Source organism: Dasypus novemcinctus, chromosome 21 (assembly GCF_030445035.2).
Source record: "Dasypus novemcinctus isolate mDasNov1 chromosome 21, mDasNov1.1.hap2, whole genome shotgun sequence".
NCBI lineage: Eukaryota > Metazoa > Chordata > Mammalia > Cingulata > Dasypodidae > Dasypus > Dasypus novemcinctus.
In genome coordinates this window covers 42,178,451-42,199,991 of record NC_080693.1, presented here as the reverse complement: position 1 = coordinate 42,199,991, position 21,541 = coordinate 42,178,451, and the positions used below count along the sequence as shown (strand labels likewise).

At 39.7% G+C, this 21,541-nt stretch overlaps 2 protein-coding genes across 2 annotated transcripts in view; one reads left to right on the top strand and one right to left on the bottom strand.

Moving 5' to 3' along the window:
* Window positions 1-21,541, bottom strand: part of ACACA (acetyl-CoA carboxylase alpha) — a 413,948-nt gene that overhangs the window by 354,161 nt on the left and 38,246 nt on the right. The window lies entirely within an intron of this gene.
* Window positions 1-21,541, top strand: part of C21H17orf78 (chromosome 21 C17orf78 homolog) — a 51,118-nt gene that overhangs the window by 7,857 nt on the left and 21,720 nt on the right. The window contains 5 exon segments of the mRNA XM_071210872.1: window positions 2,118-2,175; window positions 14,621-14,734; window positions 16,171-16,297; window positions 16,741-16,837; window positions 19,533-19,669. Coding sequence (XP_071066973.1) covers window positions 2,118-2,175; window positions 14,621-14,734; window positions 16,171-16,297; window positions 16,741-16,837; window positions 19,533-19,669 — 533 coding nt within the window.

Below are 21,541 nucleotides of genomic sequence, written 5' to 3'. Positions count from 1 at the left end.
GATAACTGCAGTTGCCCTAGTAGACTTCTGATTTTCGGTCTGTGCCAGCCAAAATTACCTGCAGTTACCTGGATAGGCTGATGTAGGGTTTGCCAGCCTCCTCTCTGCCAGAGGTGGAGCTGAAGCCTAGGCTTGGGCTGCAGGCCGATCTCGGTGAAAGAAATCAGTTCCTACTGTCACTGTGATTTTAGGTCCTGGCTTCCCCTCAGGCTGGGTGCAGAGTCAAAATGGTGGCCACCGGCCTCTTTCTGACTTAGGCTGATTCACACCCCAGCTGTTCCCAGGGTTATATCTTAGCCAGTCGAGTCTACCAATCAATAGCCGAAATCAGCAGCCAACTGTCTCCTTCTCCCCTGTTTCTGGGAAATGGAGCTTCCAATTCCTTCCACAGAATAGCTCCTGGGGCAGCTCATGCCGCCAGAGTAGGATAATCACCAGCCTCTGTGGCTTGGCCGGTAATTTCCCAGAGAGGGTGGCGCAGGTTCCTGCAACTTCCTCCCTGCTGAAGGTGGCACTGGGGCCTAGCCTAGAGCTGCAATCTGATCTGGATGGAGAGAAGCCGGTCCCCAACATTACTGTGATTTTCAGTCCGCCCCACTTCCCCTCATACGAGGCACAGAGTTAAGATGGCGGCTACTGGCCTCTTTCTGACTTGGACAGGCTCAAACTTTAGCTGTTCTCAGGATTATACTTTAGCCTCCGGGATTTACTCATCAGTAGCTGAAATTGGCACCCAATTGTCTCTTCCTCCCCCATTTTTGTGAAGTTTTCAATTCCAGCTGCAGAACAGCTCCCAAGGGGCCTTGTGCCTCCAGTGGAGGATGGGCACCAGCCTCTGTGGCAGGGAGCGCTCTACTTACGAGTCTTCTCTGCAAATGGGCAGTCTCCTTCTTCCATTCCTTCAAGGGTGTTGCAAGATGCTCTTCTGGCCTCCTGGAGCCTTCAAACAGGTGCTTCAGCTAGCTCCAGGTAACTCTGGGTGTTTACTAACTGCCCTGTAACAGGAGGCAACTCTAGGAGGTCCTTACTCTGCTCCCATCTTCCTGGTTCCTCTGGATGTATATATTTTAAAAACATAAATGATAGCATACCATATACACTGTTTTGCACTTTGTTTTTTTCCATTGAAAATATATTTTATAGGTTCTTCCATATCAATATATAAAAATTAGTCTCATTGTTTTTTTTAAAAGATTTTTTTATTTTTTTAATTTATTTCTCTCCCCTTCCCCCCCCAGTTGTCTGCTTTCTGTGTCCATTCGCTGTGTGTTCTTCTATGGCCACTTCTATCCTTACAAGCGGCACTGGGAATCTGTTTCTTTCTTTCTTTTTTTTTTTTAAGATTTATTTATTTAGTTAGTTATTTCTCTCCCCTCCCCTGCCCCAGTTGTCTGTTCTCTGTGTCTATTTGCTGCGTCTTCTTTGTCCGCTTCTGTTGTCAGCGGCACAGGAATCTGTGCTTCTTTTTGTTGCATCATCTTGTTGCGTCAGCTCTCCGTGTGTGCGGTGCCATTCTTGGGCAGGCTGCATTTTCTTTCATGCTGGGCAGCTCTCCTTATGGGACGCACTCCTTGCGCATGGGGCTCCCATATGTGGGGGACACCCCTGTGTGGCATTGCACTCCTTGAGCACATCAGCACTGCACATGGGCCAGCTGCACACGGGTCAAGGAGGCCTGGGGTTTGAACTGCGAACCTCCCATGTGGTAGGCAGATGCCCTATTCATTCAGCCAAGTCCGCTTCCCTTGTCTCATTCTTTTTAACATCTGTACAGTATTCCATTGTACAGCTGTGGTATAATTAATTTTCCTAGTCCTCTATGGATGAATATTTTGGTTGTTTCCAATCAGGCAATGACCTCAGACATTCTTCTTTATTTCCTATATTTATCAAAAGGATAAGTTCCAAGAAGGAGGACGGTATTAAATCACCCTCCAGAGAAGTTGTTGCATTTTGCATTCCCACTGACACTGTGAGAATTCCTGTTCCTCCACAGCCTTGCGACCGTGTTTCTTGATCTCAGCCTTAAGTTTTCCTGCATCTGCCCTCCTTTATTCCTCCCTATCAAGCATGTTGTGATCAACAAGTTGATACTGACGGTTCCCTTTTACCGATAGGCAACTCTCTAGATGCTACTGCTGCACTGCTGGAAAAACAAAATAAAACTTGGCACCGGTAAAGAAACTGGAGGTTTGCATACAGAATAATGGGTGAAAAAACTTTAGTTGCTTTAGAGATTGGGAAATTAGTGGATAGGTTCTCAGTATGTGGCTTAGGTATACAATAAATTATATATCCTCACATGATCTTAACATTTTCACTCACTTTATCATACTTGCTAAATTCAACAGTAATAATTTGTGTAAAAAAAAACACTCTTAAAAACGCAAAGGCTTCCTCTCAATCAGAAGAAGCGTGGGCATCAGCTCCAGATCTTCAAGACTGAATAATGAACAAACATAAGGGGTGAGGTCAACTATGGACTAAAGTAGACTAATTATAGTCTAGTAATGGAAGAACTTGTAACATTGATATAAAGATAGTGGTCACCAGAGGTTCTGAGGGGAGAAAGAGGGAAGAATATGTGTAACATGGGGCATTTTTGGGACAATGGAATTGTTCTGCATGACATTGAGATGACAGACACAAGCCATTATAAATGTCAAAACTTCTAAAATTGTGTGGTGCAAAGTGTAAACCATAATGTAAACTATAGACCATGCTTAGTAGCAGTGCTTCAATATGGGTTCATCAACTGTAAGAAATGTACCACACAAATGAAAGATGTTGTTAATGGGGGAAAGTATGGGAGGGGGAGGAGATGGGGTATATGGGAAACCCCTATATTTTCAATGTAACATTTATGTAATCTAAAGCTCCTTTATAAATAAATTTTAAAAAAACAAAAACAACCCAAAAACTTTGATGGGTTTGGGGTTTTCAGTCACTCAATATTAATGCAAATTAATTTTTCAATCCAAATGTTTTTGGTTTTAAGATTTATATTTTATTTATTTCTCTCCCTTTCTCCCCCACTCCCATCCCAGTTGTCTGTTCTCTGTGTCCATTTGCTGTGTGTTCTTCTTTTTGTCCGCTTCTGTTGTCAGTGGCATGGGATTCTGTTTCTTTTTGTTGCGTCATCTTGCTGCGTCAACTCTCTGTGTGTGTGGCATCATTCTTGGACAGGCTGCACTTTCTTTCACACTGGGCAGCTCTCCTTACGGGATGCACTCCTTGCACGTGGGGCTCCCCTATGCAGGGGACACCCCAGCATGGCATGGCACTCCTTGCATGCATCAGCACTGCACATGGGCCAGCTCCACATGGGTCAAGGAGGCCCAGGGTTTGAACCGTGGACCTCCCATGTGGTAGGCAGATGCCCTATCCACTGGGCCAAGTCCGCTTCCCGTGGATGTTTTCTTGTTAACATGAGTCAATGGCAGTTGTAATTGACTCATGTAAAGAAGAAGTAGATTTTAAATCATTTTGGAGTCTGGAGTTTGGAGCACTATGCGGGGTGGACCTATGCTATGCACTGTGAGACTAGGGGCAATGAAAGAAACTAGCACTAGAAACTTTAAACAGGGAAGCGGATTTGGCTGAACTGATAGAGCGTCCGCCGACCACATGGGAGGTCCAGGGTTCAAACCCAGGGCCTCCTCACCCATGTGGTGAGCTGGCCCACGTGCAGTGCTGATGCATGCAAGAAGTGCTGTGCCATGCAGGGGTATCCCCCACGTAGGGGAGCCCCACATGCAAGGAGTGCATCCTGCAAGGAGAGCTGCCCCACGCAAAAAAAGCACAGCCTGCCCAGGAGTGGCGCTGCACACATGGAGAGCTGATGTAGCAAGATGACGCAACAAAAAGAGACACAGATTCCCAGTGCTACTGATAAGAATACAAGTGGATACAGAGAGCAGACAACTGGCGGTGGGGGGGGGGGGAATAAATAAAAAATAAGTCTTTTAAAAAAAAAAGAATCTTTAAACAAGGAAAACTAGAGGGAAAAAGGGGAAGGGAGGAGAGATGTCAAACATTAACCTGACCTAATAAAAAATCTGCCTTGGTGGAATGGATAAGAATATATGAGCTATCTATATGCTGTCTATTTATTTATTTATTTATTTATTTATTTTTTTTAAGATTTATTTATTTATTTAATTCCCCCCCCTCCCCTGGTTGTCTGTTCTTGGTGTCTATTTGCTGCGTCTTGTTTCTTTGTCCGCTTCTGTTGTCGTCAGCGGCACGGGAAGTGTGGGCAGCGCCATTCCTGGGCAGGCTGCTCTTTCTTTTCACGCTGGGCGGCTTTCCTCACGGGCGCACTCCTTGCGCGTGGGGCTCCCCCACGCGGGGGACACCCTTGCGTGGCACGGCACTCCTTGCGCGCATCAGCACTGCACGTGGGCCAGCTCCACACGGGTCAAGGAGGCCCGGGGTTTGAACCGCGGACCTCCCATATGGTAGACGGACGCCCTAACCACTGGGCCAAAGTCCGTTTCCCTATGCTGTCTATTTATAAGAAACTCACCTTAGATCCAAGGATAACAATACACTGAAAGACAAAGGCTGGAAAAAGATATTCCACATATGCAGTAACCAAAATTTTAAAAAAGCTTGAGTACTTATACTCATATCGTATTAAACAGACTTTGAAAACAAAACTGGGGGAGCTGATGTGGCTCAAGTAGCACCTGCTTCCCCAATGGCAGGTCCCAGGTTTGGTTCCTGGTGCCTCTTGAAAAAACAAAAACAAACAATAAGCAAGCAAATGAAAAAAAACAACTCAGAGGGTTGAGCACCAGCTTCTCACATAAAAGGCCCCAGGTTGAATTCCCAGCCCAAGTACCTAAAAAAAAAAAAGCAAAACTGTTACGAGAGGCAAGGAAGAACATTATGTATCAATAAAAGGGGCAATAATAACAATCGTAAATATAAATGCACCTAACCAGGATGCTCCAAATTACACAAGGCAAACAATGACAAAACTGAAGGGAGAAATATCTCTACAACAATAGTTAGAGACCTCAAAACACCACTCTCAGCACTGGATAGAACATCTGGGCGGAAGATCAATAAAGAAACAGAGAGCTCGAATAATATGATAAATTGACTAAACCTAATAGATATATATAGAACATTACACTCCAAAACAGCAGGATATACATTCTTAAGTGCTCATAGATCTTTCTCCAGGATAGTCCATATGTTGACTCATAAAGCAGTCCTCAATAAATTCAACAAGATTGAAATTATACAAAGCACTTTCTCTGATCATAATGGAATGAAGCTGGAAATCAACAACTGGAAGAAAAAGGGAAAATTCACAAATACATGGAGATTAAACATCACATTATTAAATAATCAGTGTGTCAAAAAAGGAATTGTGAGAGAAATCAATAAATATCTTGAGAAAAATAAAAACAAGAACACAATATATCAGTGCTGAGAGGAAAATTTATAGCCCTCAATGCTTACATTAAAAAAGAAGAAAGAGTTAAAATCAATGACCTAACTACACAACTGAAAGAACTAGAAAAATAATTGCAAATATTCCGAAAGCAAACAGAAGGAATGAAATAACAAAGATCAGAGCAGAAATAAATGAAATTGATGACAACAAAAAATAGAATTGATAAAACCAAAAGTTAGTTCTTTGAGAATATCAACAAAATCGACAAACTCTTAGCTAGACTGACAAGAAAAAAGAGAGAAGATGAAAATAAATAAAATAAAAAATGAAAATGGGGCATTACTACTGACCCCACAGAAATAAGAGAGATCAAAAGAGGATACTATGAACAACTGAATACCAACAAAATAGACAATGTAGACAAAATGAGAAAATTCCTAGGAAGATAGAAACAATCTGCACTGACCCTAGAAGAAATAGAAGACCTCAACAAACCAATCACAAATAAACAGTCATCAAACAACTCCCCAAAATGAAAAGCCCAGGACCAGATCATTTCACAGGTAAGTTCTACCAAGCATTCAAAGAAGATTTAATACCAACCTTACTCAAGCTCTTCCAAAAAATTGAACAAGAAGAAACACTACCAAACTCATTCTATGAAGCCAATATCACCCTAATACCAAAGCCAGATAAAGATATTATGAAAAATGAAAATTACAGATCCATTTTCTAAATGAATATAGATGCAAAAATCTGCAAAATACTTGCTAACCACATCCAACAACACATTAAAAGAATTATTCATCATGATCAAGTGGGTTTTATACCAGGCATGCAAGGATGATTCAACACAAGAAAATCAATCAGTGTAATAGACCATATTAATAAATCAATTAAGAAAAATCACATGATCCTATTGATTGATGCAGAAAAGGCATTTGACAAAATACAGCATCCTTTCTGGATAAAAACACTACAAAAGATAGGAATTGAAGGAAACGTTATCAATATGATAAAGGCCATATATGAAAAACCCACAGCTAATATATTGTACTCAATGGTAAAAGATTCAAAGCTTTCCTGTTGAGATGGGGAACAAGATAAGGATGCGTACTATACAAGATAAGGATATGTACTTTGTACAATATAGTGCTAGAGGGTCTAGCTAGAGCAATCAGGCAAGAAAAAGAAATGAAAGGTGTCCAAACTGGAGAGGAAGAATTAAAACTTTCCTTATTTGCAGATGATATGATCCTATACTTAAAAAGTCCCAAAAATCTACAACAAGGCTGCTAGAGCTAATAATAATTTCAGCAGAGTGGCAGAATACAAGATTAATATGCAAAAATCTGTAGTGTTTCTATAACCTAGTAATGTGCAACCTGAGGAGAAAATCAGGAAAAAAATTCCATTTACAGTAGTGACTAAAAGAATCAAATATGAAGGAATAAACTTAACCAAGGACGTAAAGAATGTGTAATCAGAAAGCTACAGTGCATTGCTAAAAGAAAAATTTTTTAAAGACCTAAGTAAATGGAAGAACATACTGTGCTCATTGATTGGAAGACTAAATATCCTTAAGATGTCAATTCTACCCAAATTGATATACAGATTCAATGCAATCCTGATAAAAATTCCAACAGCATATTTTAAAGAAATGCAAAACAAATTATCAAATTTATTTGGAAGGGTAAGGGGCCCCGAATAGCCAGAAACCTCTTAAAAAAGAAGAGCAACATTGGAGGACTCCCACTTCTGGGTTTAAACCATATTACCTAGCTACAGTGGTAAAAAACAAACAAACAAACAAACAGCATGGTACTGGCATGAGGAAAGACACAAAGACCAAATGGAACTGAACTGATGGTTCAGCAACAGACCCTCACATCTATGGTCAAGTGATTTCTTTCCCCCTGAGATGGGTACTTCGTCTGTTTGCTTGTTGTTTTTCCCCATTGTTTGCACTCATCGTCTGCTTGGTTTACTTTTGCTTGTTGTCTGCTCTTTGTCTGTTTTTTTTTCCTTTAGGAGGCACTGGGAACCGAACCCAGGACCTCCTGTGTGGGAAGCAGGCACTCAACTGCTTGAGCCATATGTGCTCCCTGCTCATTTGGTTTTGTTCATTGTCTGTCCTTTTTTTTTCTTTTTGTTTTCTTTTCATTTACATATATTTTTTCATTGTTTTTTTTTTCTTGTTTCTGATCATTGTTTGTGCTCAATGTCTGCTTGTTGTCTACTCATTGTTTGTCTTCTTTAGGAGGCACAGGGAACTGAATCCAGACCTCCCATGTGGGATGCAAGCGTTCAACTACTTGAGCCACACCTACTCCTTAAGTGATTTTTTTTTTCAATCTGGTTGCATATTTGTCTTTTTTTTTTTTTTTTTTTTTTTTGTGAATATTGATGTATTGCTTCACTGCTTCTCCACGCTGTGCAGGAGCCTGTGCCTCTCTGTGCAGGTCTGGGACTCCTTTTTCTTTTTTTCTACCAGGAGGTCCCAGGGTAGAAAAACCTCCTTCCTATGATAAACCGGAATGTATTTGCTTGAGCCACAGCTGCTTCCCCTCAAGTGATTTTTGATAAGGCTGTTAAACCCACTTAGATGGGGTAGAACAGTCTATTCAACAATGGTACCGGGAGACTAGGATATTCCATAGCCAAAAGAAAGGAAGAGGAACCCTATCTCACTCCTTATACAAAACTTAACTCAAAATGGATCAAAGATCTAACTATAAAATCTACAGCCATAAAGCTCCTACACGAAAATGTAAGGGAACATTTTCAAGACCTGGGGTAGGTGGTGGATTCTTAAACCCTATGCTGAAAGCAAGAGCAACAGAAGAAAACTTGGATAAATGGAACCTCCTCAAACTTAAACAGTTTTGTGTTTCAAATGACTTCATGAAGAAAGTGAAAAGGCAGCCCACTTAGTAGAAGAAAATATTTGGAAACCACATATCTGCTAAGGGTAAGATTTCCATTCTATACAAAGAGATCATACAACTCAACAATAAAAGAAAGCAAGCAATCCAGTTAAAAACTGGGCAAAAGACTTAAATAGAAATTTCTCCAGAGAAGAAATACCAGTGGCCAAAAAGCACACGAAAAAATGTTCCATACTAGGTATTAGGGAAATGCAAATCAAAACGACAATGAGTTATCATCTCAGACTACATAGCAGGGCCATTATTAAAAAAACAGAAAACAGTAAGTGCTGGAGAGGATATGAAAAAATAGGAGCACTCCTTCATTGTTGGTGGGAGTGTAAAATGGTGCAGCCTCTGTGGAAGACAGTTTGATGGTTCCTCAGGAAGCTAAATATAGAACTGCCATATGATCCAGCAATTCCTCTCCTAGGAATATATGCAGAAAACCTGAAAACTGTGATGCAAACTGACAATTGTACACTGATGTTCATAGGGCATTATTCACAATTGACAAAAGATGTAAACAACCCAAATGTCTATCAACCAATGAATGGATAACAAAATGTGGTATATACACACTATATGGTATATACATACTATGCTCCTGTTAGAAGAAAAGAAATTGAGACACATATGATAACATGGATGAACCTTGAAGACATTATGTTAATATAAGCCAGACACAAAAGGACAAATATTGCATAGTCTCACTAATATGACCTAAATATGAGGAATAAATGCCTGGAGTTAAAACCTAGAGTATAAATTATTAGGAGATAAGAGGACAGCTGCGAAGGTGTACTGATGGTTGATGTATGTAGAAGTTTCAATTCATTTGACTGTAAAAGAGTGGAAATGGATAGAGTTGATGGTAACATATTATAGTGAGTAGCACTAATATAGCTGGTTTATAAATGGGACTGTGGCTGAAAAGGGTAGTCTAGGGATGTAAATGTCAATTGAAAGAAAGGTAGGGAAATGGACTTGGCCCAGTGGTTATGGTGTTCGTCTACCACATGGGAGGTCTGCGGTTCAAACCTCGGGCCTCCTTGACCTGTGTGGAGCTGCCCATGTGCAGTGCTGATGTGCGCAAAGAGTGCCGTGCCACGCTGGGGTTTCCCCTGCGTAGGGGAGCCCCACGTGCAAGGAATGCACCCCGTAAGGAGAGCCGCCCAGCAAGGAAGAAAGTGCAGCCTGCCCAGGAATGGAGCCACACACACAGAGAGCTGACACAACAAAATGACGCAACAAAAAGAAACACAGATTCCCGTGCCTCTGACAACAGCAGAAGCGGACAAAGAAACAAGACGCAGGAAATAGACACAGAGAACAGACAACCGGGATGGGGGGTGAGGGGAGAGAAATAAATAAATAAATCTTTAAAAAAAAAAGAAAGCTAGAGAAGAACCTAGGGATGAATAACATAGTGAACCCAGAGGTGGATGAGAATTGTGGTTAATAGTAGAAATACAAGAATGCTCTTCTGTGAACTAGAACAAATATATATCACTTTTACTAGATGTTAAGAATGTGGAGAAGCATGGCAAAAATACAATTATTATAACCTATGAACTGCAGTTAACAGCAATACTGATATTCTTGCATCAATGCCAAAGATATACTGTATTAATAATAGGGGGGTATAGAAAAAATATAACATATGTACACTATAGACCATAGTTAGTAGTAGTACTCTGATGATATAATTTATAACAAATGTTTCACAACAATTAATGTGTTGGTGGAGAGGTATTATAGAAATTCCATACATGTGCATGATTGTTTTGTAAGTTTACAACCTCTCTAGTAAAAATATATTTTTTAAAATTTGCCTTGGGCTAACCAAGAATCTCTTCCTCCTTCCTTCTTGACATGGTAGTTGGCTCCCAGACCCAGAATTTAAGCCAGTACCCTGTACTGTTTGACCCTCACAAAGGGATTAAATGGATGTTCATGGGTTAGTTTGGGGACCTATTCATTATTCACCATACATTTCCATGGAATAATAATGCATTCCAAACAACCAATTTATTAATGAACTTTTGAAACATAATCCCATTTTTAAGTTTGAAACTGCCTGGTTCTGAATTTAAACCTACACATAGTACATGGATATGACAGAGTCCAAATAGAATAAAAATAAAATTAGGTAAATGGTCAAATTCACAAGGTCATAAAAGAAATGCATTCTGAGGTTTCCACACTACAGATGAGATTAGTCTGCATAGGAAGATGTCCCAGAGAGTCAGAAGCCAGTTCATCTAAATGTTCTCAGAGTAAATAAAGAATCTGAAACTGTAAGGATAGTTGCACACAGATGCTCGTCAGAATACATGAGTCAAAATAGAGTGTAGAAAAATGTAAGATAGAGACTATTTGTTACTGTTTATGGAATTTGACCAAAGAAAAGATCCTCTATTATAAATATATTGAAGATTTCCTTCTGAGGGAGAAAGATGACTTACTGGGGCATTGTCAATTACAATACAGTTTATACAATTTATTTTCCATTTCTCATATTCTCTATTAATCAAGAAATGTTCCAACTATGCATTCGATTTCACAGAAACCTATATACTCGGCTGGTGTATTTAGGAAACTGTCCTATCTAATCCCTTTGTTAGATATAAAATTTTTTAAAAAGTAAATTTTTTAAATTTTTGTAAATTTTTTAAAAAGTCATTTTAGTTTATAGATAAGGCTCTTTGGATTTTTTTTTTTTTTCCTTTTTTTTTTTTTTTTAAATTTTTTTATTTTTTATTGACTTTGTAATAATATTACATTAAAAATATATATGTGAGGTCCCATTCAACCCCACCCCCCACCCCCCCTCTCCCCCCCCCAACAACACTCGTTCCCATCATCATGACACATCCATTGGATTTGGTAAGTACATCTTTGGGCACCTCTGCACCTCATATACATTGGTTCACATCATGGCCCATACTCTCCTCTATTCCATCATGTAGGCCCTGTGAGGATTTACAATGTCCGGTGATTACCTCTGAAGCACCATCCAGGGCAGCTCCATGTCCCGAAGACAAGGCTCTTTGGATTTTGATTAGTGTGAATCAATTCCTAAGAGTCTGGTTACACCAGGTGAAACTAGGTAGAATAGGACAAATAACATCAAACTAGTTCTTATTCTTATCACCTTTGACTAGTTAATTACTTTCTCCAGTGTTCAGTTTCTAGAATTAAAAATCAGGGATTTGATTAGTTGGTGTAATTTCCAGATACATAAAGGTGGGGTTTTATCTTGGAGCACAAACCCAACAGCAATATGTAAGGCCTCTCAAAAAGTCCTTCAACCTCTAATATTATTATGGAATGATCTCTAAGGTATATTTCTATTTAAATATAATGTACTTAAATTTCCCTATTTAAAATAAACTTTTTTAAAAAAAGATTTCTTTTTATTTATTTCTCTCCCCTTCCCTGTCCCCACACCCAGTTGTCTGCTCTCTGTGTCCATTCGCTGCATGTTTTTCTGTGTCCACTTGCATTCTGTCAGTGGCACGGGGTATCTGTGTCTCTTTTTGTTGCGTCATCTTGCTGTGTCAGCTCTCCGTGTGTGTGGTGCCACTCCTGGGCAGGTTGCACTTTTTTGGTGCTGGGCAGCTCTCCTTATGGGACACACTCCTTGTGCGTGGGACTCCCCTACGCGGGGGACACCCCTGCGTGGCACAGCACTCCTTGTGTGCATCAGCACTGCATGTGGGCCAGCTCATCACATGGGTCAGGAGGCCCTGGGTTTGAACCCTGGACCTTCCATGTGTTAGGCAGATGCTCTATCCGTTGAGCCAAACCTGCTTCCCAAAATAAACTTTTTTGTAAAGCAGAATATCCTTTGGGACCACAAATAATCATCTCCTAAATTTTCCAATTCATACATTTGGACTTTTGTACAACTTAAAGTGGGACATTTGTGTTCAAACATCCGTAGCCAAAGAAAAGCTCATACTACAATTCCATCACCACTGGGAATGAAGTGTTTGCACTTACAAAGGTGCTTCATCTTAATGCTCAGTTACCTATTAGATGAGATCTAAGACACATGAGTTGCCAACCTGGATGGACATTAACTTACCAGAAGTGAAAATATACTGACAGAGGAAGCCTATCAAGTTGACTTTGAAACAGCGGCTGTCAGGAGGTGGGAAGACATGCCACATTGAAGTACTGTTATCCTATGGCTAAAGGGCATAGTTCTATAAGAGGTCTAGATGTCTCCTCTGTTATCAATCATAATATCACTCAGTTTACAAAGTGTTTTTCTGATCTTCACAACACCCCTGTGAAATAGGTAGTATTTATTATAATCATCTCACAGATAAGAAAACCAAAACTCAGAGAATTTATGTGACTTGCCAAAGTAAGATGTTTATCTTCATCCCACCTGTCTCACAAAACATGTTATCACTTTAGAGAAATGATTGATGCTACATTGAAAATATTTAGCATAATTTCCTTTTTTTCCCTTTTGAATCTGTTGACTGAATGTCTGTCTCTCTTTGCCAACACTATCTTTTTTTTTTTTTTTTTTTTTTTTTAAGATTTATTTATTTGTTTAATTTCCCCCCCTCCCCTGGTTGTCTGTTCTTGGTGTCTATTTGCTGCGTCTTGTTTCTTTGTCCGCTTCTGTTGTCATCAGCGGCACGGGAAGTGTGGGCGGTGCCATTCCTGGGCAGGCTGCACTTTCTTTTCGCGCTGGGCGGCTTTCCTCACGGGCGCACTCCTTGCGCGTGGGACTCCCCCACGCGGGGAACACCCCTGCGTGGCACGGCACTCCTTGCGCGCATCAGCACTGTGCATCAGCACTGTGCATGGGCCAGCTCCACACGGGTCAAGGAGGCCCGGGATTTGAACCGCGGACCTCCCATGTGGTAGACGGACGCCCTAACCACTGGGCCAAAGTCCGTTTCCCCAACACTATCTTAATAAGCAATGAAATGAGGCTATTAAAAGTGGAATAGGAAATACTGTCTGAATTGGATTAGGTCAATTTTGGAGGCAAGTAAAGTTGGTTCCTGGAATCTGTCAAATTTCACCACTTCCTTTGCTGGTTTGAGTCATCATCTCATTTGGATTTCTGAAGTAGCCTCCTAACAGGTTACCTTGCTTCTACCCTCTCCCCCACCCCTAAGTTTATTCCCAACACAGTAGTCAGCGTAAACCTTTGAAAAATAAGTCATCCTGTCACTCCTCTTCTCAAAACCTTGCAACATCCCCCATTTCAATCAAAATAAAAACCCAAGACCTTAAATTAGCCTACAAGACCCTTCCTCTAAATCCTCAACTCCTACTATTGTATCCATTGCTCATTCTGTACCAGTTTCACTGGCATCCTTGCTATTCCTCTAAAACTCTAACATGCCAGACATAATCTGCTTTGGGGTCATTTTCTCTAGCTGTTCCTTTGCTAGGTCAGATCTTCCCCCAGTATTTGTTTGGCTAATTAATTCCCTCACCTCCTTCAAGTCTTGGCTCTACTTCTTAATAAGACCTACCCTATACTGCAGATTGCCCACCCCCATGCCCAGAATCTTTGCTTATTCTGAGCTACTTTTAACATTTTTAGTAGTGGTAATCTCTTCTAACATACTATAAAATATATTATACATACTGTTGATGGCTTCCCCCTGCCATGTGCTCTGCCCTCCCTTCCACTTGCTTGCTCCCTTGCTAGAATATATCCAACTGATATATATAAAGTACCTGAAGCAGTGCTTGACACAAATATTCACTTGAAAATATGTGCTGAATGAATGAAATTAAGGAGTATATAAAGCATCTCCTGTTTTCCCCAATTCCCTCTCAGAGTTGATGACTTAAACTCTGCTAGACAGAATTACAATTGTTATTAAGGCAAGTTATAATATTTTACACTCTTCTCTAGATTTTGGAGCCACCTTCTTTAAAGAGGAAACTTTCAACAGTATTACACCTTCCATCTATTATTATTATTATGGCCTTAAGAATGATAGCCTTTTTGTGTGATATATGTATCTTAAAAAAAAAGAGAGAAAAAAAGATGATAAAAAAAAAAAAAGAATGAAAGCCTACTTTAGTCAAAGGCCCCGTGGGTGTTTAATCTGTATCTCTTATTAGTATCTCTATCCTCATTCATTGTTGGCATTACTTTGTGCCACATCCTAAACCTAGGGACAGGTCAATGGCACCACTATCAGAAGTATAATCAGCTGGGTAAAGCTAGGATTTTGTCAGGCAGGAAGAGATTTCCTCAGTTGTTTTTCATGGTTTTTTTCTTGTTCTATAGCTTTTTAAAAAAACAAACAAACAACCCAGGGATCTTCCATTGTAAGGGCTATCCAGTGACTTTTTCCACTACCAGCTCCACAACTCCTAGGAATAAAGGACAGAGAACTACAAGAGTTGATGATTTTGCTGGGCCTTTGAAACAATAAGGTAGAGAATAAATAGGGGTAAGACAAGAATGGAAAGAAAAATATTTTTAGTCCTAACATTAGTCTGGGTCTCCTAGAATTTTCCTGGAGGTTGAGAAGTTATACAGAGTTTACATTTGAAAATCATTCTCTTTCTTATGAGAAAAGTCAGCTTCTTTACAAAGAAGATCCTATAAATTTTTATAATGTGACACCATTATGGATCCTTTATCTCCATGCAAGCGAGTTTACCCTGTAGCCATATTAGGTACAGAAGAAATCTTAATCATGTAGTAGTTAATTCCAGACATCACATGTATAGACAACATCTGAATACTAAGCAATCATAGCAGTGGAACAAAAACCAAGTGCAAGTACATGTTTTCATCTGCACTGTTTTTTAGAAATAGCACTTCCTAAATTGGCCAGGGCTCAAATTCTGTAAGATTCTAGTTTGGGTTACATTCCAGTTCCTATAAGGGAAAAATAAAATAAGAAATTAGTGATAACAAGATGCACATAAGCCATTTGCCCCCAGATTTGTCTTATGACCCAGAAGCAATGCCAATTCACCTTTGTTCCTCCTTCTGTCCCAGGAAAGCCAAGAGGAGCACAGGAAAGGTTATTTTCTTATCCCATATGTTTAGTTTCCTGGTTGCTAAAACAAATGTCATACAACGGGTTGGATTAACAATGGAAATTTATTAGCTCATGGTTTCAGAAGCTAGAAGGCTTGCTTCCTCCAAGGGTCAGTACCTTCTGGCTGGCTGGCATTGTTTGGGGTTCCTTAGCTTTTCTGTCATGTGGCAATGCATGTGGCAGCATTTTCTCCTTTCTCTTCTGGATTCCATCAACTTCCAGCTTCTATCTGCTCCCCATTGCTTTTCTTCTGTGTCCAATCTTATAAGGACTGCAGTCATATTGGATTAAAGTCTATATTCATTCAGTTTGGGTCTACCTTAACAACATCTTCAAAGGTCCTATTTACAAATCGGTTCACACCTACAAGCCCAGAGATTGGAACATGAACATGCCTTTTGCGGGGGATATGATTCAATTCCCAATACCAAATAATGTCAGAATAGAAGAGTAGGAACCCTGAGATGAGGACCACCTTATCTGCTGGCAAAATATGAGTTTAGAACACCTGAGAGCAGTGCAAGATACAGACCTAAGATTATGGAAAATTCCAGATTCCAGGGAAGCTGATTCACTGGGAAGAGGCTACAAGGAAGTTTAAACAGAGCCCAGGAAGCCCTCACCCCATTCCTGACTCTGAATCTGAACTGGAAATTCAGCCTCTGCCTCTGAGTCAGCTGAGCCCTGATTAGTCTTGTGAGTCAAGGGACCTTCAAGTCAAAGGGTTAATCTCTTCCCTCTCTCAAATTCTTTTTTCTCCCTCTTCCACTCCTCCCTCTCCTTTTTAAGACACAGATGAAAACCTAGAGAAAAGGCAGAAATGGAGAATTGTGGTCAAATTTCTGATTGCTGTCATCCTGTTGCTCAGAGTTCCCATTAGAATGTTAGCCATTTTTGAAGTCCCATGCCCTGTAAATTTGCTGATATACTGAGTCCCTGTCCTTGATCTATAAAGACCTCCTTTTGTTCCAGAGGCAGTTTGGCATAATGAGAAAAGTATAGACTTTGGAGTTTGGATAGAACTGCTTACTCACTAGCTGAGTGACTGGGGGCAAGTTACTGACTTCTCCAACTTCAGTTGCCTCATCTGTAAAATGGGACTCAAGATATTTGCCTCTCATAAGTCTCAGGATATGTGCCTCTCATAGGTGGTTATGAAGACTAACTGAGATTCTGTGTGAAAGGCACCTGGCATATACTAGGCTCTCACTAAATATTAGCTCATTTCTTTCAGTGTGTACTTGGACATCCCGTAGGGAGTACAGCTCTAATAGGACGAAGTATTTTCTTTAGAAGTGGTGATTTTCTTTAAAGGCCAAACATGATGTTAGGAAAATAATCAAATGACTATAAGCCACCTGAAGCCAGAGAACTGTGCCAATGCCAGCAGTTGTGGAGAAGAAAACCTGGGGTAGCTGAATCGCAGGCCAACTCTCAGCCCAAGAAGGAAAGTATTCTGTGTGGTTTACTGTTTTTTTTGTTGTTTTTCTTTTAGGAGGTACTGGGGATTGAACCCAGGATCTTATACATGGAAAGCAGGTGCTCAAACACTGAGCTAAATCCACTCCCCAATGAGAGTTGGTTTCTTCGTTTGTTTTTAGGAGGTATCAGGGATCAATTTGCTTGAAGAAAATGGGGTTAATAGATAAATGCTGGGAAGCAGATGTGGCTCAAGTGATTGGGTTTCCATCGACCAATGGGAGGTCCCAGGTTCAGTTGGCAGAGCGCAGTGGGCAGGCATGGCAAGCTGATGCAAGATGATGATACAAGAGAGACACAAAGGGGGATGTGGGGAGTGGGGTATATGGGAATCTCATATTTTTTTAAAGTAACATTTTGTGTGGTCTATATATCTTTAAAAAAAAGATTAAAATAAAAAAGGCTAAGAACCCACATTTGGACTGAGAGATTCTTTTTTTTTTTTTAAAAAAAGATTTATTTTTATTTAATTCCCCTCCCCTTCCCCGGTTGTCCGTTTTCTGTGTCTTTTTGCCGCGTCTTGTTTCTTTGTCCGCTTCGTCAGCGGCACGGGAAGTGTGGGAGGCGCCATTACTCGCACTGGGCGGCTCTCCCTATGGGTGCACTCCTTGCGCGTGGGGCTCCCCTACGCGGGGGACACCCCTACGCGGGGGACACCCCTACGCGGGGGACACCCCTACGCGGGGGACACCCCTGTGTGGCAGGGCACTCCTTGCGCACATCAGCACTGTGCATGGACCTGCTCCACACCGGTCAAGGAGGCCCGGGGCTTGAACCGGGGACCTCCCATGTGGTAGACCGACGCCCTAACCACTGGGCCAAAGTCGGTTTCCCATGGACTGGGAGATTCTTAAAGTGCTAATATGTTGTAGAGTGGAATGAAAACAGATTTGAGAATGGGACTTTACTGGATCTCTGGTATAAGTTTCTTTGCTTGGACTTTCAATATAGTCCTATCACCAAACTATTCAATTTTGCAGACAAGTGAAACTTGATACTGAGTTCAGATTCTCAAAATAATGTTTTTTAGAGGATAGACGAATATATATCAAAACTTATACTGGCTTTTCTGCATTGTAATAGGAGAGATGTGTCATATTGTTATTGACACATGATTTGTTTTTCAACATAACTTTGAATAACAAGGTAATTTTAATGGGGTTTTTCTATAGGTTTTTGTTTTGTTTTGTTTTTTTAGTATACAGCCATTTATTTACCCTAAGGAAGGATGAAAAGGTAACTACGTTCCTAATAAAGTATGTTTTATGGTAAAAAAGAAAAAAAAAGAGACATGAAGAGGAAAGGCAATGAGAGACACAACAAACCAGGGAGCTGAGGTAACACAGGTGATTGAGTGCCTATCCTCCACATGGGAGGTCCTGGGTTTGACTCCAGGTGCCTCCTAAAGAGAAGGCAAACAGATACAGAAAACACACAGCTTATGTGCACAGAGAGCAGACAGTGACCAGAAAAAATGATTGGGTGGGGGGAATAAATAAATAACTCTTAAAAAAATAGATAAATGCTGGGGAGAGTGGGTATGTTTCAGTTCTATAACAAATGTGGGTATTTGTTAATGTGTCAGGAATAGGCAGGGATTTGATGTTTTTCTAACATCAGCCCAGCAATACCACAATAAAGTGCTTAAAGAAAATACTTATTTCTGGGCCCAAGTATACTGAATCAGGATGTCTTGAGCGGGGCCAGGAATCTTATTTTTAAGATTTTTAACAATCTTCCTAAGTAGAGGTGGATTCACTGTTAAATTAATGAAGCATAAACTTCAGGGCAAATGTGACCAATCCAAGGTCTTGTATCCAATTTTGTATTTTTTAAAATTTGTAAGACTTTTCTCAGACTGTGTTCCCCCAAAATATAAGAGCTTTAGAGCCCACAACATACTATTCATCTGTGCCCCTAAGTATATTTTATCTACAATAAAGTGTAGGATGCACTGCTCTTGAACGGTTTGAAGACTTGGCAAAGCAACTTCATTCTTCTCTTCCCTTGGTTTATGTGATGCAATTATAAATTAATAGCGTCCTTTCGTGTATACTTTAAGTCCAGTTTTCCCACCAAGAGTGGACTTGGCCTTTGAGTACGAGAAATTGATGGGTGTCTTTTCTCATTATCTAAAACAGGGCTTCTTAACAAGGGGGTCTGTGAGCTTCAACTGAAATTCAAAAAAACATTATTCTTGTGGGGATTTGTTGGTGTGGGTGTGATATATTTATTAAATATTAATAATACACAGTGTTGTGTGGACTTAGTAAGGGGTCTGTGGAACAAAAAAGGTTAAGAACCCCCTGCTCTAAAACATCTTCAGTACTTCTAAAAGTAAAAAGAGTATCCACTTCTGTAGAATTACATCACTGAGAATAGGTCTCAAAGATTATCTAGTCCAGGATGGCAAATTCCTAGTACACATGCAACCAATCTTTAATTCTATGTCTACTACAAATATCAATAATGAAGCAAAGCACTCTTTCCACCCAGGCATGGAGTCAGAATCTTTCTTTACTTTCTTTCTTCTGTTCTTTCTTGATATTGGGGGCTGAGGGGATTTAAACCCGGGACCTGGAGAAGCTGGAACTCAACCACTGAGCCACATCCGCTACCCTGAGTTGGTATTATCATTTGTTTTGCTTGTTGTTTTTGTTTTTTTAGGAGGCACCGAGAACCTGAATGTGGGACCTCCCATGTCAAAAGCCAGCACTCAGCTGCTTGAAACACACCTGATCCCCAGAATCTTTCTTATCATGGTTCTCCAGGCACCCACTATCAACTTGTCATCTCAGCTCCAGGTTAAGATTTCCTATAATGCAACTTTTTCTAATAAATTATATGCCTTGAATATGAAAATGATTTTATCTTAAGATGCATTTTTAGTTCTTTACTCCAATCAACATTATCATTTCTCTTGCACATTGGAAGAAATAGGTCTGAATGTACTCTGGTAAAGGTAACTATTTGAGTAATCATAAATGCCAGTACTATTATATTGTATTGTTTGGTAGGTAATGGCACTCCCTGCAGGTGCTAAAACACAAAATGCATTAAAAATAAAGATAAATCTATGGTTTTGGACATATATGGTACAAAGTTATACTTTATAACATTTATAGAAAAAGATGGGGAGACAGAAGGATACAGGATCAGCATATATGTATGCTATTGAAGTCAAGGTGGTGTCAAATCAAATATGACTCATATATTTAGGATGTTAAATTTTAACCCCATGCTAATGACAAGGAAAATACATGAAAAACAAATCAAGATGGAGATGAGAAGGGACTCAATATGGGACAATACAAAAAACAAACAAAAAAACCTAACCAAATAATCATGAAAGTAGGCATTAATGGAAGAATTGAGGGACAAAGAAGGTATGAGATTTTCAAGACTAAATAGAAATAGCAAAATGGCAGAAGAAAGTCCTCCAATATCAGTAGTGACTTTAAATATAAATGGATGAAACTCTCCAGTCCAAAGGCAGAGAGACTGGTAGAATGATTTTTTTAAAAAAAATGCATGACCCAACTATATCCTGTTTACAAGAAACTCACCTTAAATTTAAAGACAGAAGTAGGATGAAAGTGAAAGGATGGGAAAAATATATACATGCAAGTAGTAACCAAAAGAAAGCTGTGGTAACTATATTGATATCAGAAAAAATAAGCTTTAAGTAAAAAACTGTTACAAGGGACAGAGTCATTATTTACTAATAAAGGGGTCAATTCAACAAGTCAACAATTATAAATATACATGCACCTAAGAGCAGAGCCCCCAAATATATGTAGCAAATATTGAGTTTTAAAGGGAGAAATTGATGGTCTACATAAATAATGGAGAGTAATAGTAGTCAGAACAGCTGGTACTGCCACAAAGATAGACATACAGAACAATGGAACTGAACTCAGAGTTCACAAATCAACCATCATATTTATGGCCAACTAATTTTTGACAAGGGTTCCAAGTCCACTGAGTTGGGAAAGAATAGTCTCTTCAACAAATGGTCCTGGGGAAACTGGATCTGCATTTGCAAAATATATACCATATATAAAAATAAATTCAAAATGGATCAAAGACCTAAACACAGGACCCAGAACTAAAAAACTCCTAGAAAAAAAGGTAGGGGCACATCTTTTTTTTTCAGTGATTTTTTTTTTTTAATTAGAGAAGTTGTGGATTTATAGAACAATCATGCATAAAATACTGGTTACCCATATACCATCCCATATACTGCCCCACCACCACCATTTTGCGTTGGTGTGGAACATTTCTTACAATTGATGGTAACACATTTTTATAACTGCACTATTATTAAAATCCATGGTTTAACTTAGGATTCCCTGTTTGTAAAGTGTAGTTCCATGGATATTTAAAAAAATTTTAGTCTGTTACCATACATACAATCTAACATTTCTTGTTTTAATCATATTCAGATATATATTTCAGTGCTTTTAATTGCATTCACAATATTGTGCTACCATTACCACCAGCCATTACCTAAATATTTCTATCATTCCAAATAGGAACCTGGTACATTTTAAACCCTATCCCTATCCCCACTCTGTCCCCTGGTAACCTGTATTCTAGATTCTGACTATGAGTTTGTTTATTCTAATTGTTTCAAATCAGTAAGAGCATACAATATTTGTCCTTTTGTGTCTGGC